Raw genomic sequence first — 13458 nt, forward strand, 5'->3', positions numbered from 1 at the left:
GTGTATATATCTGTTATATCCACAGTGGGACAGAGCACTGGAGTACAGCTAGTATACTGTTATGTGGTATGGGAACCAGTGTATATATCTGTTATATCCACAGTGGGACAGAGCACTGGAGTACAGCTAGTATACTGTTATGTGGTATGGGAACCAGTGTATATTAGATCTGTTATATCCACAGTGGGACAGAGCATAGCTAGTTTACAATACCACTTGAATCATTCAGGGGAGTGTTCTTTAAATGAATGTTATTGATTGAGTCATTATATTGTTGAGATATCTTGCAGTGGTTGTTTGTGGTTACGGCGGTTGTATACAGCACATATCCCACTGTCAGGATATATTAACTGACAGAGATCAGTGGCAAGATTTACATGTAGGGGTACAGGTTTATTTCCCTCCTTGGATATACAACTGTAGGTAGGACATGTTTCATAGTTCTTTAACTTCTGTATATATTTGGAATTCTTTTAAAGGTTTTCCAGAGTACCCTTCTCAAGAAACAATGTTTATGACTTAAAATGACTGTTTTGTGGATGTGTTCTGTTGACAAATATTTCCATAGTAAACTCTGACTTGGGCCAGGTAAGATTGTTTGAGCATTTTGAAATGGTAATTGTTGTAATCAAAGTTTCTTTATTGTTTTATGTCAGCTTGAAGCCAGCGGTGGTATACCAAGATGATTAGTCACCTGTTGATACGTAAGTGAAAGTTAGGAACAGAGGTACAGATAAGCTGAGTATCTACGTCAATTGCGCAAATATTTATGTGAAAACTCAATTCCTATTTTACCTATTGCGTACAAGTATGCTTGAAGTTTTGTAAATACTCAATAAATTTGATCTTACATGCATACAAAAATGTCACATTTCAGCTTACGTGTCAGTGAATTATTGTTTCTCATTTTACTTATCAAATATAAATAGCAAACAACATTTAAACTTTATTATATTTTCACAATTAATGTAAAATGGCGAAATACCCAACTGAGTTTAAGTGCGGTGGGGATAATTTATTTGGTTACTCAAAGGAAAATTAGGATACCAATTGAGATGAACACAAGTGAATACATAACTCAATGACCCCAAAAGTTCTCTCTAGCTCTGTACGAAGTACTTGTGAAGTGTTCAGTTATATGTGTCTCATGCAAAATTACTGAATGGTGTTCAGATTTCAATGTACAGTATGAATGAATGAATGAATGAATGAATGAATGAATGAATGAATGAATGAATGAATGAATGAATGAATGAATGAATGAATGAAAGTAAGCTGTAATTGTGAGAAACAAACTTAAATTTAGTGTATAAATAATATACCGGTATTGCTGATATTCAATTAGAAAAAATATACCAAATTTCAATATGAGATTGATAATATTCTTATTTTGAATGAGTGCATTTGTAATCTTTCTTATATAAAGCGGGAGAAAAGTATTTGATTAACACAATTTATAGGAACAGAAAAGGCTTAAGAACTTGAGATTAGATTATCGCATACAGTGTGTGAAATGCACATTGTCAGTAGCTGTTGTAGAAGGAGAGAGGATGTAGTATGACAGATTAGGCTTTGCAATAAGTACCGTGGACTATTGACAAGGAGCAGTGATATCAGGAATAAATATGTGCTATGCGTGATGATGACAGCTGTAGGTACAGTCATGACAGTGAGACCAGATTTACCTGTGACATCATTACCTGTATGTTTGGGAGTTCCCCATCATCAGTGTTTACGCTGACTCAGCACCAGCTGCTGTCTCCGTGACCTGGCAGCACCACCAGTAACACTTGTTATTTGTCATACTTGGCGCATTAAGTTGAAGCTAAATCAATACTGTGACTCACCTTTGTATTCTTTGGGGTTTTTCTTTATATTTTAATCTATGTTGATATTCAAACTGAAGATGGATGGTGTTGATATATGTTATGTTGGGCTTAAGATTCTGTCATGAAGTTGGTGTTTTAGATCCAGAAAAAAAGCTAGATTTAGAAAAGGAAAATTGTCAATTTGAACAGAAGCTATCAACAATTTGTATTCATTTCTGTTTTTCACATGGAAATGAAATTAAATAAATGAACAAAACTACGCAAATATTTCATCAAAGTTTAGGCAGGGCGTTGTTGAAATTAATAGAATGAATATTGGTGTGTGCTAATGAGACCTGTGTGCTGACTGTGTCTGTGATATGTCTATGCAGAATTCATGTCTGACTCTCTGAGTTTATAACTTAGTCTAGGGAATTTTACGACAAGTCCCACACCTCTGTGGTCTCTGCCAGAATCTCTCTCTCAGGGTCTTTATCAGGCTGAGTCTGTACCTGAATCTCTCTGGGTCTCAGGTTGAATCTGTACCTGAATCTGTCAGTGTCTCTGGCTGAGTCTACGCTGTGCCTGAATTTCTCTGGGTCTCTGGCTGAGTCTGTACCTGAATCTTGGTCTCTGGCTGAATCTGTCAGGATCTCTGGCTGAGTCTGTACCTGAATCTCTCCACATTCGATCTGGCTGGTTTTTCAGTGTCTCTGGCTGAGTCTGTACCTGAATCTCTCAGGGTCTCTGGCTGAATCTGTACCTGAATCTCTCAGTCTGTCCTCTGGGGTCTGAGTCTGTACCTGAATCTGTCTGTCAAGCATTTGTTCCCACTTACTACAAATAATAGGGTCTCTGATTGAATCTGTACCTGAATCTGTCAGGGTCTCTGGTTGAATCTGTACCTGAATCTGTCAGGGTCTCGGGTTGAATCTGTACTTGAATACTCTGGGTCTCTTAGAATCTGTCAGGGTCTCTGGTTGAATCTGTACCTGAATCTGAATCTGTACCTGATTCTGTCAGGGTCTCGGGTTGAATCTGTACCTGAATCTGTCAGGGTCTCGGGTTGAATCTGTACTTGAATCTCTCTGGGTCTCTGATTGAATCTGTACCTGAATCTGTCAGGGTCTCTGGTTGAATCTGTACCTCAATCTGTCAGTGTCTCTGGTTGAATCTTTACCTGATTCTGTCAGGGTCTCGGGTTGAATCTGTACCTGAATCTGTCAGGGTCTCTGGTTGAATCTGTACCTGAATCTGTCAGGGTCTCTGGTTGAGTCTGTACTTGAATCTCTCTGGGTCTCCTGAATCTGTCTGGGGTCTCTGAATCTGTACCTGAATCTGTCAGGGTCTCTGTACCTGAATCTGAATCTGTCAGGGTCTCTGGTTGAATCTGTACCTGAATCTGTCAGTGTCTCTGGTTGAATCTGTACCTGTCTGTCAGGGTCTCTGATCTGTACCTGAATCTGTCCTTGAATCTGTACCTGAATCTGTCAGGGTCTCTGGTTGAGTCTGTACTTGAATCTCTCTGGGTCTCTGATTGAATCTGTACCTGAATCTGTCAGGGTCTCTGATTGAATCTGTACCTGATTCTGTCTGGGTCTCTCTCTGAGTCTCTCCCAAATTCTCTGCCTCAATCTGTGCCTCAGTCCATTCTAAGAGGTGAGGTGAGGTGAAATTGGGTTTTCGTCGTGCTTGAGAATATTTTGCTCATATGACGACGTGCATGCGTGTGTACGTGTATGTGCGGCTGCTTGTACTAGGCCAGACTTAAGCTGGTTTTATAGTGCTAGCCCACTGAGATACCATGCCGCAGTGAAGCATGAATACCCCACTCAGACACATCATACTGACTCCGAGCCGACCAGTCCTTGTCGTACCCATTAATGCCGAGCGCCAGGCAGGGACCAACAAGTACCATATTTTAACGTCTTTTGGTATGATGCGGTCAGGGATCGAACCCGCGACCTTCCGCTCTCCGGGCGGATGCTCTAACCACTACACCACGGAGGCGGTTCCCATTCTAAGAAGTATACAGAAGACTGCTGCTTTTGCCCCTGCTGTAGGTTAGAGCAACATGTTGCACACTTGCTCAGATGGAAAATTCAAATATTTCACATGTGTTAAACATGCCCTGGGGTCAGGTGTTGCTGCAGTGGAAGCCAGCTTGAAGTCTAAGACAAGATAATAAACATGGCTGCTTTCATTTACTCCAGGGTAAAAAGCAGGAGGGTTATTTCGGGTGAAATTGATCTATTAGGATGAAATGTGTTCAGGATGCAAGACGTATGTCATAATTTACAGCATGCGACATTGTGGGGTCTTTTTAAGTTTTAATTTTGTTTCATTATAATTATAATGAAGAATTAGCTTTATGACTTTAAGTGATTGAAAATGGAAGAAATAATGTTGCCAGTTAACTTTAACCCCAGAAAGTCTTATCGTGCCAGCTAAAACATGCCTTTGAGATATGTTTCTGAATAGGTTTCTAACTTATGTAATGAGGCATATGAGAAAAAGAGCAATTTGAACTACAAAACCATCATCAGTGCAATAAAGTATTGTTATTCTTTCCTAGACTGAAATTAGTGATCAATTGTGGTCTACATTTTAAGCAGCAGTAAAAGGAGGTTTAGTTTGAAATGATTTTGTGAAGATACAGTGACATGGTTTCGCCATGGTGCAATGAAGGGTTTAGATCATATAGGAAGGACAAAATGTGTGATTGTACAATGACTCGGTGAGACCATTGTGTTGCTATGGGATTACCTGATCAAGGTAGGACAACAGGCATGAAGGAAGGGCTTGGTCTCCACTCTGCTCACATTTGTCAGGGTAGTGAGAATCTATGGTAAACAAAATCTCTTTAACCTTTCTCCTCCCTCACCTGGGGGCCAAACAAACAGGGAAAACCCTAGTCTGGGCAGCCATAGTCTCTGTCTGCAGATCTACAGTCGGCTGATGACTGAGACGTTTGTCTGGCCCAAACTGTTTATTGTAAACTTTGGCACTTACAAGGTTTCAATAGAAATGTTGACATGTGTACTAGTATGTTTAATTCTTTCATTGTGGAAATGGTAGCCTTCAGAAACTGTGTCTTTTTCAGATAAATAGCAGCAATTGTCATCTCTTTTTTATTTTCGGGCGGGGAAGGGGATTAAGCACAAGGATTGAGGTATTGTTAATCCTAAAAACTAAACCAGCCAAGACATGTGTGGAGGATGTCTGATGTAGATTTTATACAAATATAGATGAGTTGCATAAGGGATGACGAAAACAAATAAGCAAACACTTGTATCACAGTCAGGAAAAATGTAATGACTGCTTTCAGCATTTTAAGTGTATGCTTCTGTGGGAAACCATCACTGTCCTATCCCACCATCCTGTCAATGGGGATCATAATAATGGTGATATATATGGTATGGATGATGATGATGATGATGATGATGATGATGATGATGATGATGATGATGATGATGATGATGATGATGATGATGATGATGATGATGATGATGATGATGATGATGATGATGATGATGATGATGATGATGATGATGATGATGATGATGATGATGATGATGATGATGATGATGATGATGATGATGATGATGATGGTGATGATGATGATGATGATGATGATGATGATGATGATGATGATGATGATGATGATGATGATGATGATGATGATGATGATGATGATGATGATGATGGTGATGGTGATGATGATGATGATGATGATGATGATGATAGTGATGATGATGATGATGATGATGATGGTGATGATGATGATGATGATGATGATGATGATGATGTTGATGATGATGATGATGATGATGATGATGATGATGATGATGATGATGATGATGGTGATGATGATGATGATGATGATGATGATGATGATGATGGTGGTTGTGGTGGTGGTGATGATGATAATGATGATAATGTTGTTGATGATGATGATGGTGATGATGATTACAGTTTGTATTCCTTCCCCCACTTCCAAGAGTGCCAAACAAAACAAATTGATTTAAACATATGTTATTCACAAATGTGAAAGGGCTTGGGGACAAGTTATCCAACTTAAAATACCCGCTTCCTAATATTTACGTACATACATTTTCAATTATATATATCTTAGGAAAGAATAGAGAGAAGAGATAGGAATGTTAAAGAGAGAAGAGAGGAGGGGACACAACTTATGTGATCACTCAAAACGTTTTGATTGATGAATAAAAGTTTGCACACATTTGAAAACATATTCATTCTGTTGAATTGTCAAATTAGGACTTCCAAGTAACATTAAAGGACAATGTGATTGGAGAGTCACGTTTTACAATATTTAAAAAATTTAACATTAATATCTCTCTTTGAATGTTGTACAGTTTACATTTTAATAGGAAGTGATGTTTTCTCATAAGCATTGCCACAGTAACAAGAAGCAGAATCTTTCATGTTGAAACGATACAGATCATGATTTAGCTGACTAGTCATATATCTCAACTTTGTGTGTGTAATGCTAAGTTTTCTAATTCTAAATGAGTAATATGATGGAGCTACAGGTTGCTCACACTTTAAATATGACTTGAAACTTTGTAATGAAGGTCGATTTCTTTCGGTATCAGAAATATTATTCCATATTCTTACAGTTGATGGAAAAAAAGAATCATACGAAAGTCTTAACCTTGCAGAAGGTAGGATAATATTGTTAGCATTCGTAAGGTTATAGTTAGATCTGGATCCCACACTACCTGGAGTAATATTCTTTAAGTATACAGGAGCTAAATTATTTTGATTTTTATGAAATAGACAAAGTTTGATCTTAAACCTTAAACCCTGTCCATCCTTCTTGTGGCTGATAACACCCTCCAGAGTGGAGAAATACCATTAGAATATCTTCTCACTGTGACACATGTACCTGTGTTTTATGTTAATGACTTCCAGAATAGATAGACATGGATGAAAGTCCCACAATGTGGTTGTAGAACTGTTATTCCTGAGGAATTCCTGGTTTATGTGGTCAGCTGAACCACTAGCTCTGGTATTGTACTCTGCCCAGCTGGTGAACACGTCTACCCTAAATCACCCACCACCCTATCTACTGTACGTCCCAGCCAACTCTGTCAGAAGCTTAGAAGCTGAGGCCACGTTGGGCCATGCAATGACGTGCTTCTGATAGCACCCGCTGCCAGAGAAAGTTCTTAAAGTGCAATGGAAACCATGGTATATTTACCTAGTTATTCCCCATTCAGCAGGAGGGGCTGGCTGTAGTGTCAGATCTGCTCATTCCTTGGTGTGTCTGGTCGTCTTCCGTCTGTCATGATGTCTGCTTGCTGGATCTACATATCTTTCGTTAACTTTTCAGGGTAAGATTTGATTGGATAATCAAACAGTATGTATACTTTGTAGGGAAATAACTTTAATTTGTGCTTAGGTTGTTTCTGGTCAGAATACAATGTGATGTCTGAATCATTCCAAGCATTCTTAGACTTCCATCAAGATTATGTTATATAGCTAGAGGTAATACTGGCATACTGTTCAGCAGGAATTTTCAGTCAGGGTTCAGAAACTACAATAAGATTTAATCTGGCACACTTTTATCACATGTAGAGGAGCAGGTGTTTTAGGAGATATTCCACTGATGCTGCCAAACTGATGCAAGTATACCAGCATAAGTTGGGTGTCATAACATGTTTACATCCTGGTCTTCACTGTAGGATCGGTACATTCTTACAGAAACTATGTGGGTTTGACCAGAGACAATATAATGGTCTCTGGTTTGACCTACACTTGTCAGGGCAGGAATTAGTGATGTAATGGTCTGTCCACCTCGATGTTGGAGCTTGTACTGCTCTGAGACGTAAGCACCACGGCAGGAGGGTGTGTTTCAGCAGGTGAGGTGCTGATGGGGAGAAGTGTTTTTAATCAGAATCAGTCATACTGACATTTGAAGGTTTGCCAGCGACAGTGTATGTGAAAACAACATTTAAAATAAGTTAATGAAAAACTCTACAAATAATGTTCATATGCTGTGAATATATATTGGTTTGTGATGGGCCCTTTTTATTTGCATCCTGGTTGTTGTATAGAGCTGGATGCATGAAGGGTGTTATGTATAGCTGGGTGCACTAAGTGTTGGTGTCAAGTGGGGAGGTGAATGTGTACAGGTGATGCTCTGATAATTTGCTTTACCTGGCTACAGATTGAATGAAGCTATATTTCATTACAGTTTCAACTCTTATCTTTGTATTGTGTGCAGTTTGTAAAGCATGGAGAGGTTGTCAGTGATGTGGTTATGATGCACAAGGGCATGAGAACTCGTTCAAGATTTAAAACATGAGAAAGTAAACTTATTTTCTCATATAACTTGTCATCATAAAACAGATTTTTCTAATTAGGCAAATATGATTGTTTGAGCAGACCTAACACCATGGAATTTTGATGCAATATATATGTGACAATATCAAAATGTATTACACCTGATGCTTAAGGGTAATATATAACTTGATAGACTGTGTGTGTGGAACATCTTGTACCAATGTTTAGAATCAAACATAAGATCCCCCTCTACGGAATCTTACCCTAATTTAAAACCACAGTCAAACTGTCAGCTATTTTGAATAAGCATTTACCCTTTTACTGTTTCTTTGTTGGAGACAATCTGATATGACATCCTCCCTTATCTGTGGCATCACTTATTGAAAACATGGCACCATCTGAACATATGCTGACTTCAGAAGAGCTTCTGCTTGGGGTTAAGTTTCTATACTGTTTTTTTTTCTTTCCTTTTGGAATTCATCGTATATAAAATAATGTCGAAATTTACTGAATATCCAACCCTCTAATGTCTTGACTGCCTTGCTCTAGGCTGACACTATTCATCCAAACTGGACCATTAGTCCCTCATAGATCATTGGCTCTTTGGTAATTAGTTGAGTGTGATTTCATCCCATACAGCTATGATGGCAGCTTTAGTTATATTCCAAGGTCAGCAGTTTTCTACATCCATATTGTTGTTTGTTTTCAGAGCCAAAGTGTGGATAAACGACATGCAGTTGTGACCTATGATCACTATCTCTGCCGATTCAAGATAAAGGATTTGAGCACAGCTCATGGGGTAGGTGAAGTTTTGATGTCTACAAAGAATTGGTCCTTTTCATTGTACATGTATGTGGTTACATTCCATAGAATAATTTCTTGGTGATTGTATGACCATATGTGGAGAAGAACAAAGCATTACTATGTACTGTTTGGGGCCTGTCCTGCTTTACATCCAGTTCACAGTTACTAATCAACTAGATTGATTGCCAAATGTGAAGTAACTTTGCTTGCCAAGATCTAGGATAGTTCAATACATCAGAATACTTCCCCACACTAGGCCCTTGTATAAATCTTACTCAGCCCAGAGAAAGATAGCTCAATAAATAATGGTTAGGCATGGTCACCTGTCCAAAGATATTGAAATGCTGTGAGGGCAAGGTTGTTCTCTTACATGTATTCATAATGAAACTTTCAGAGTTTGCTTCTGGACTAACTTTATTCAGAGCCATGTGCTTTCCTCAGTATGTTTTCAATATTCCCAGATTTATTAAAGTTTCTCTTCTGTTTGTTAGAAGGTAAAACCACATCTTATGAGGCCATTTCAATTGAAGGACTTCTTTCAACTGCCTCTGGTGTATGCATAAGAGCATATGTTGAAACCATGCTGGGTGACACTCTGTACATAGCCATATATCAGCGTATCCTGATTGTGTAGATGGGGGATAGCCTTGGCCCTCTGACAAGTCTGAACACAGACAAGAAATTTCCTCTGATCCATCTGTGAGATAAACACAAGTGAAAGCTCTTCCTACATGGGACAACAAATTGTCTACTTAGGGGTGAAGAGAATGTGACATAGGGTATTGTGTGTTAAACCTGTTATTCCACCCTGACAACAATGTGCTAACTGGGGGACTGGGAGGCATGGATGGGGGTCACATGGTCTGGGTATTTACCATGTAGGAAATATGATCCTTTATGTCACAGGGGATAAATGGTATAAATTGTGGAGGGTCATGTTGTTTCAGGGTTATAGTGCCATTTAATTGACATTCACAATAACAGGTTTCTCCATATTGTATGGGTCAAGTAGTTGCAAGTTGTGAAGGTTGAGTTTCTGTGGGGATTCTGATCAGAATGGGGTTTCAGTCTGCATTGTAATATCAACTACCGGTAACTAAGATGTGGATTAGATGGTTGTAATGTGTGACCTGGTTGTCATGCTACCCAGTGGCATTGGTGATTGTTCATGCCAGGAAATGATGTGCTCTGAGACAGTGATGTCTGTCAGTTGAGTGGTGCTCTGAGACAGTGATGTCTGTCAGTTGAGTGGTGCTCTGAGACAGTGATGTCTGTCAGTTGAGTGGTGCTCTGAGACAGTGATGTCTGTCAGTTGAGTGGTGCTAGTGCTTGAGTGGTGCTCTGAGACAGTGATGTCTGTCAGTTGAGTGGTGCTCTGAGACAGTGATGTCTGTCAGTTGAGTGGTGCTCTGAGACAGTGATGTCTGTCAGTTGAGTGGTGCTCTGAGACAGTGATGTCTGTCAGTTGAGTGGTGCTCTGAGACAGTGATGTCTGTCAGTTGAGTGGTGCTCTGAGACAGTGATGTCTGTCAGTTGAGTGGTGCTCTGAGACAGTGATGTCTGTCAGTTGAGTGGTGCTCTGAGACAGTGATGTCTGTCAGTTGAGTGGTGCTATGAGACAGCAATGTCTGTCAGTTGAGTGGTGCTCTGAGACAGTGATGTCTGTCAGTTGAGTGGTGCTCTGAGACAGTGATGTCTGTCAGTTGAGTGGTGCTATGAGACAGCAATGTCTGTCAGTTGTGTGGTGCTGTAAGACAGTGGTGACATTGCTACTGATATGAAGGGCACAACCAAGGTGTTGTTTGCATGGTGGGCAGTAGAACAGTACCACAGTGTTATAGGCCAGGTTAACACAGTGTACACACACCTTCATGCTGACAGACTCGACTCACTGCTATGAGACGGGGAAGGGGTAGGGGATTTTAAATGTTAAGTTTTACCTGAAATGTCATGTTTCAGGATTTATTTCTAACACAGTTCGGATAGACTTTACGTGGGCATTAGACTGTACATGGACCAAAGAATGGCATTTCGCCATATAGCTGGAATATTGCTGTGTGTGGTATTAAACTACAAACTTTCTTTAAGTGGCATTTTAGAAGATAGTATGATGAAGATGAACAATGTTGATGGGCTCTTCACTGCAATGTATGTGACATTCAGTGTAGATACTGACATCGTTATCAAGCAAGTGTTAGCATCTACACCGAAATGTTGCATCTACTGCACTGAAGATGTCTGTGAATAAAACTTGTTGCTCTTCAACAAAGGGCCTCATATATACATACATGGGCCAAATGTAGGAAAAGAAGAAAAAGGAAAAAAAGAAAGCAGAAAAAAAAAGTAAGGAAAAAAAGTAAGGGGAAAAAAAAGAAATGGGGGAAATTGGTGTATGTAACATATTTTTATGAAGTTGTGAGTATAATTGGCAAACTAAACTCACCAAAATTTTGTCTAACGAGTATAAGCATGAGTATCCAGCTTGGATTGTGGTCCTTGATGTTAGGTATTGTACAGGGAACCTGTTTCTTGTATCAACATGTACCAGTTAATCAAGACATTATAAGACTTTTAAGTAATTGGTGAGTAGCTGAGTAGCTAATGAGTTTTCTTGGCTTCTCATTGGGAATGTATAAAATCGTAAAGAATAGTAAAGAAATGCATTTAGTGTCATTGTGTATGAATAAAGTATTTCTTTTTTTCCTAGCAAAAATCATTTCTTCTTTTCCTTTTCTCTTTTTCTGAATACCCATGGGCCTTAGGCCTTATATTGATCTAAGATAGGCCTTAAATAGTCCTTACATGGACCTAAGACATGTGTGTACATATGTCATGGTGTATTATTACTGGGGGACATGGAAGAATCCCCGCCCCCATCAGCCTGGTGTATAGACACTGTCGGTTATCACACCTTGTATCAACCATGTCAGGTTTCTCAGAGACATATCTGTGCAATATGAGGCCACTTCTTTTATGTGTTGTAATTACAGTGGGGAGTTATCAGTTCAGAGGGTAGATCTTCACAGTTTACTATCTTTCACAGGATGGATTTTATTTTAGAACCCTGAAATGACAGGAAGATGACTCATATTATAGGCTTACAAATAATGATGGTCGGTTCAAACATATGCTATCACAAGGTGATTATTGCTTTCTTTAGATGCATGTTTTATGAAAGAGAAAGATGAGAAGATATTTTTGGCCTGTGTACTGAAAGTTTTGCAATATTTCTTTGATGATATTATGTCATGGATTTGGTGCCCATCGGGTTATGGGAACAACACACAAATTTGTCCATTTCATGAATAATTTCCAGTGTCACATTGTATAAATATGAGTGATTTGTAAGGAGAGGTTTAATGAATATTTAATAACCAGTGGATAATAATAGGATATTTTAGATTTTCAATAATACAAAGAATTTGTAAGGTATTACTCTTTTCACCGTAAATATATAATTTAAAATCCACAAGTTTTTAATTCAGTCATGGTAAATATATTTTGTCTTAAACGCAATGTCATATGCACCTGAAAATAGTTATTCAATATTGTGAACATAAACATCCAACCCAATGGCTGGGGTGTGCAGTGCCTGCTGTGGTGCAGGTACATTGTAACCCTACCTGTCGGCTCGGTGCCAAATACTTCACATTGGTGTTCCCATATGACTCATAGTTTTACTGATACTCCATATCAGAAAACTAGAAATATTCAAAAAACATTATATTTAAGAAGACATCCATGAGATTCCTTTGAATACTCCATCTCAAATGCATCACAACCATATATCTTGTATTTTGTATGTCTGTATTTTGTGAAAAAGAATTAAATATTTCTGTCTCAGTTTCCAAATTACTTAATAATGTCTTTGCAAAAATCAATGTTACCACTTTGTGTAAATTTGAACCTTAAGCTTTCTGAATTTACTGGTGGTATTGATGGCATATTTCCCTTTTAAATGTGAATAATTGATGATAAGCTAAACGCCAGGCGTCGTTCTGTGCGCTACGGTATTGATATCCTAACTGTGCAAAAGCATTCAAAAGTGTTCAATACGTCTGATTATAAAATGGGCAATATATTATATATAAAACCACTTGTCAGTGTTGTGGCTGACCAGCTGTGAGCGTGTGCGGATAGTTTATCACTTTCTAATCAGCCCTGATGATGTCATGTAGGCATGACTGGCTTGTGTGAACATATCACTCTGGAACATGCATGAGTACCACGGCTGTGGAGTATTGTCAACACAATAATGGAGGAGGACACTAGGAGATTTTGGCAACTTGTAAGTTTGAAATTTAGTTTATAGACCTAATTATGCATGAAGTGGACGATGTATGAATGCATATAGTGATGGTTCTTTCCTTGTCTAGTCGTTTCATGATTCGGTGTTGACATTTTCCTGGTTGTGACAGGCCATTGTAACTGTGAGACAAGTCAACAGTTGTCATTCATAATGAACCAGACGGGTAGAGAGAGACCTTACCGCGGCAGACATATGTGTAAAGGTTTAGTTTGCTTGAGCTAATAT

General features: G+C 38.8%; 1 protein-coding gene across 1 annotated transcript in view; it reads left to right on the top strand.

The window, feature by feature from the left end:
* Positions 1-13458, top strand: part of LOC124279436 (centrosomal protein of 170 kDa-like) — a 158943-nt gene that overhangs the window by 47059 nt on the left and 98426 nt on the right. Inside the window, exon 3 of the mRNA XM_046715262.1 lies at positions 8830-8919. Within this exon, the coding sequence (XP_046571218.1) occupies positions 8830-8919 (90 nt within the window). The remainder of the gene's footprint in view (positions 1-8829; positions 8920-13458) is intronic.

The sequence above is a fragment of the Haliotis rubra genome, unplaced genomic scaffold (assembly GCF_003918875.1).
Source record: "Haliotis rubra isolate DU_JTF1 unplaced genomic scaffold, ASM391887v1 Scf25, whole genome shotgun sequence".
Lineage (NCBI taxonomy): Eukaryota > Metazoa > Mollusca > Gastropoda > Lepetellida > Haliotidae > Haliotis > Haliotis rubra.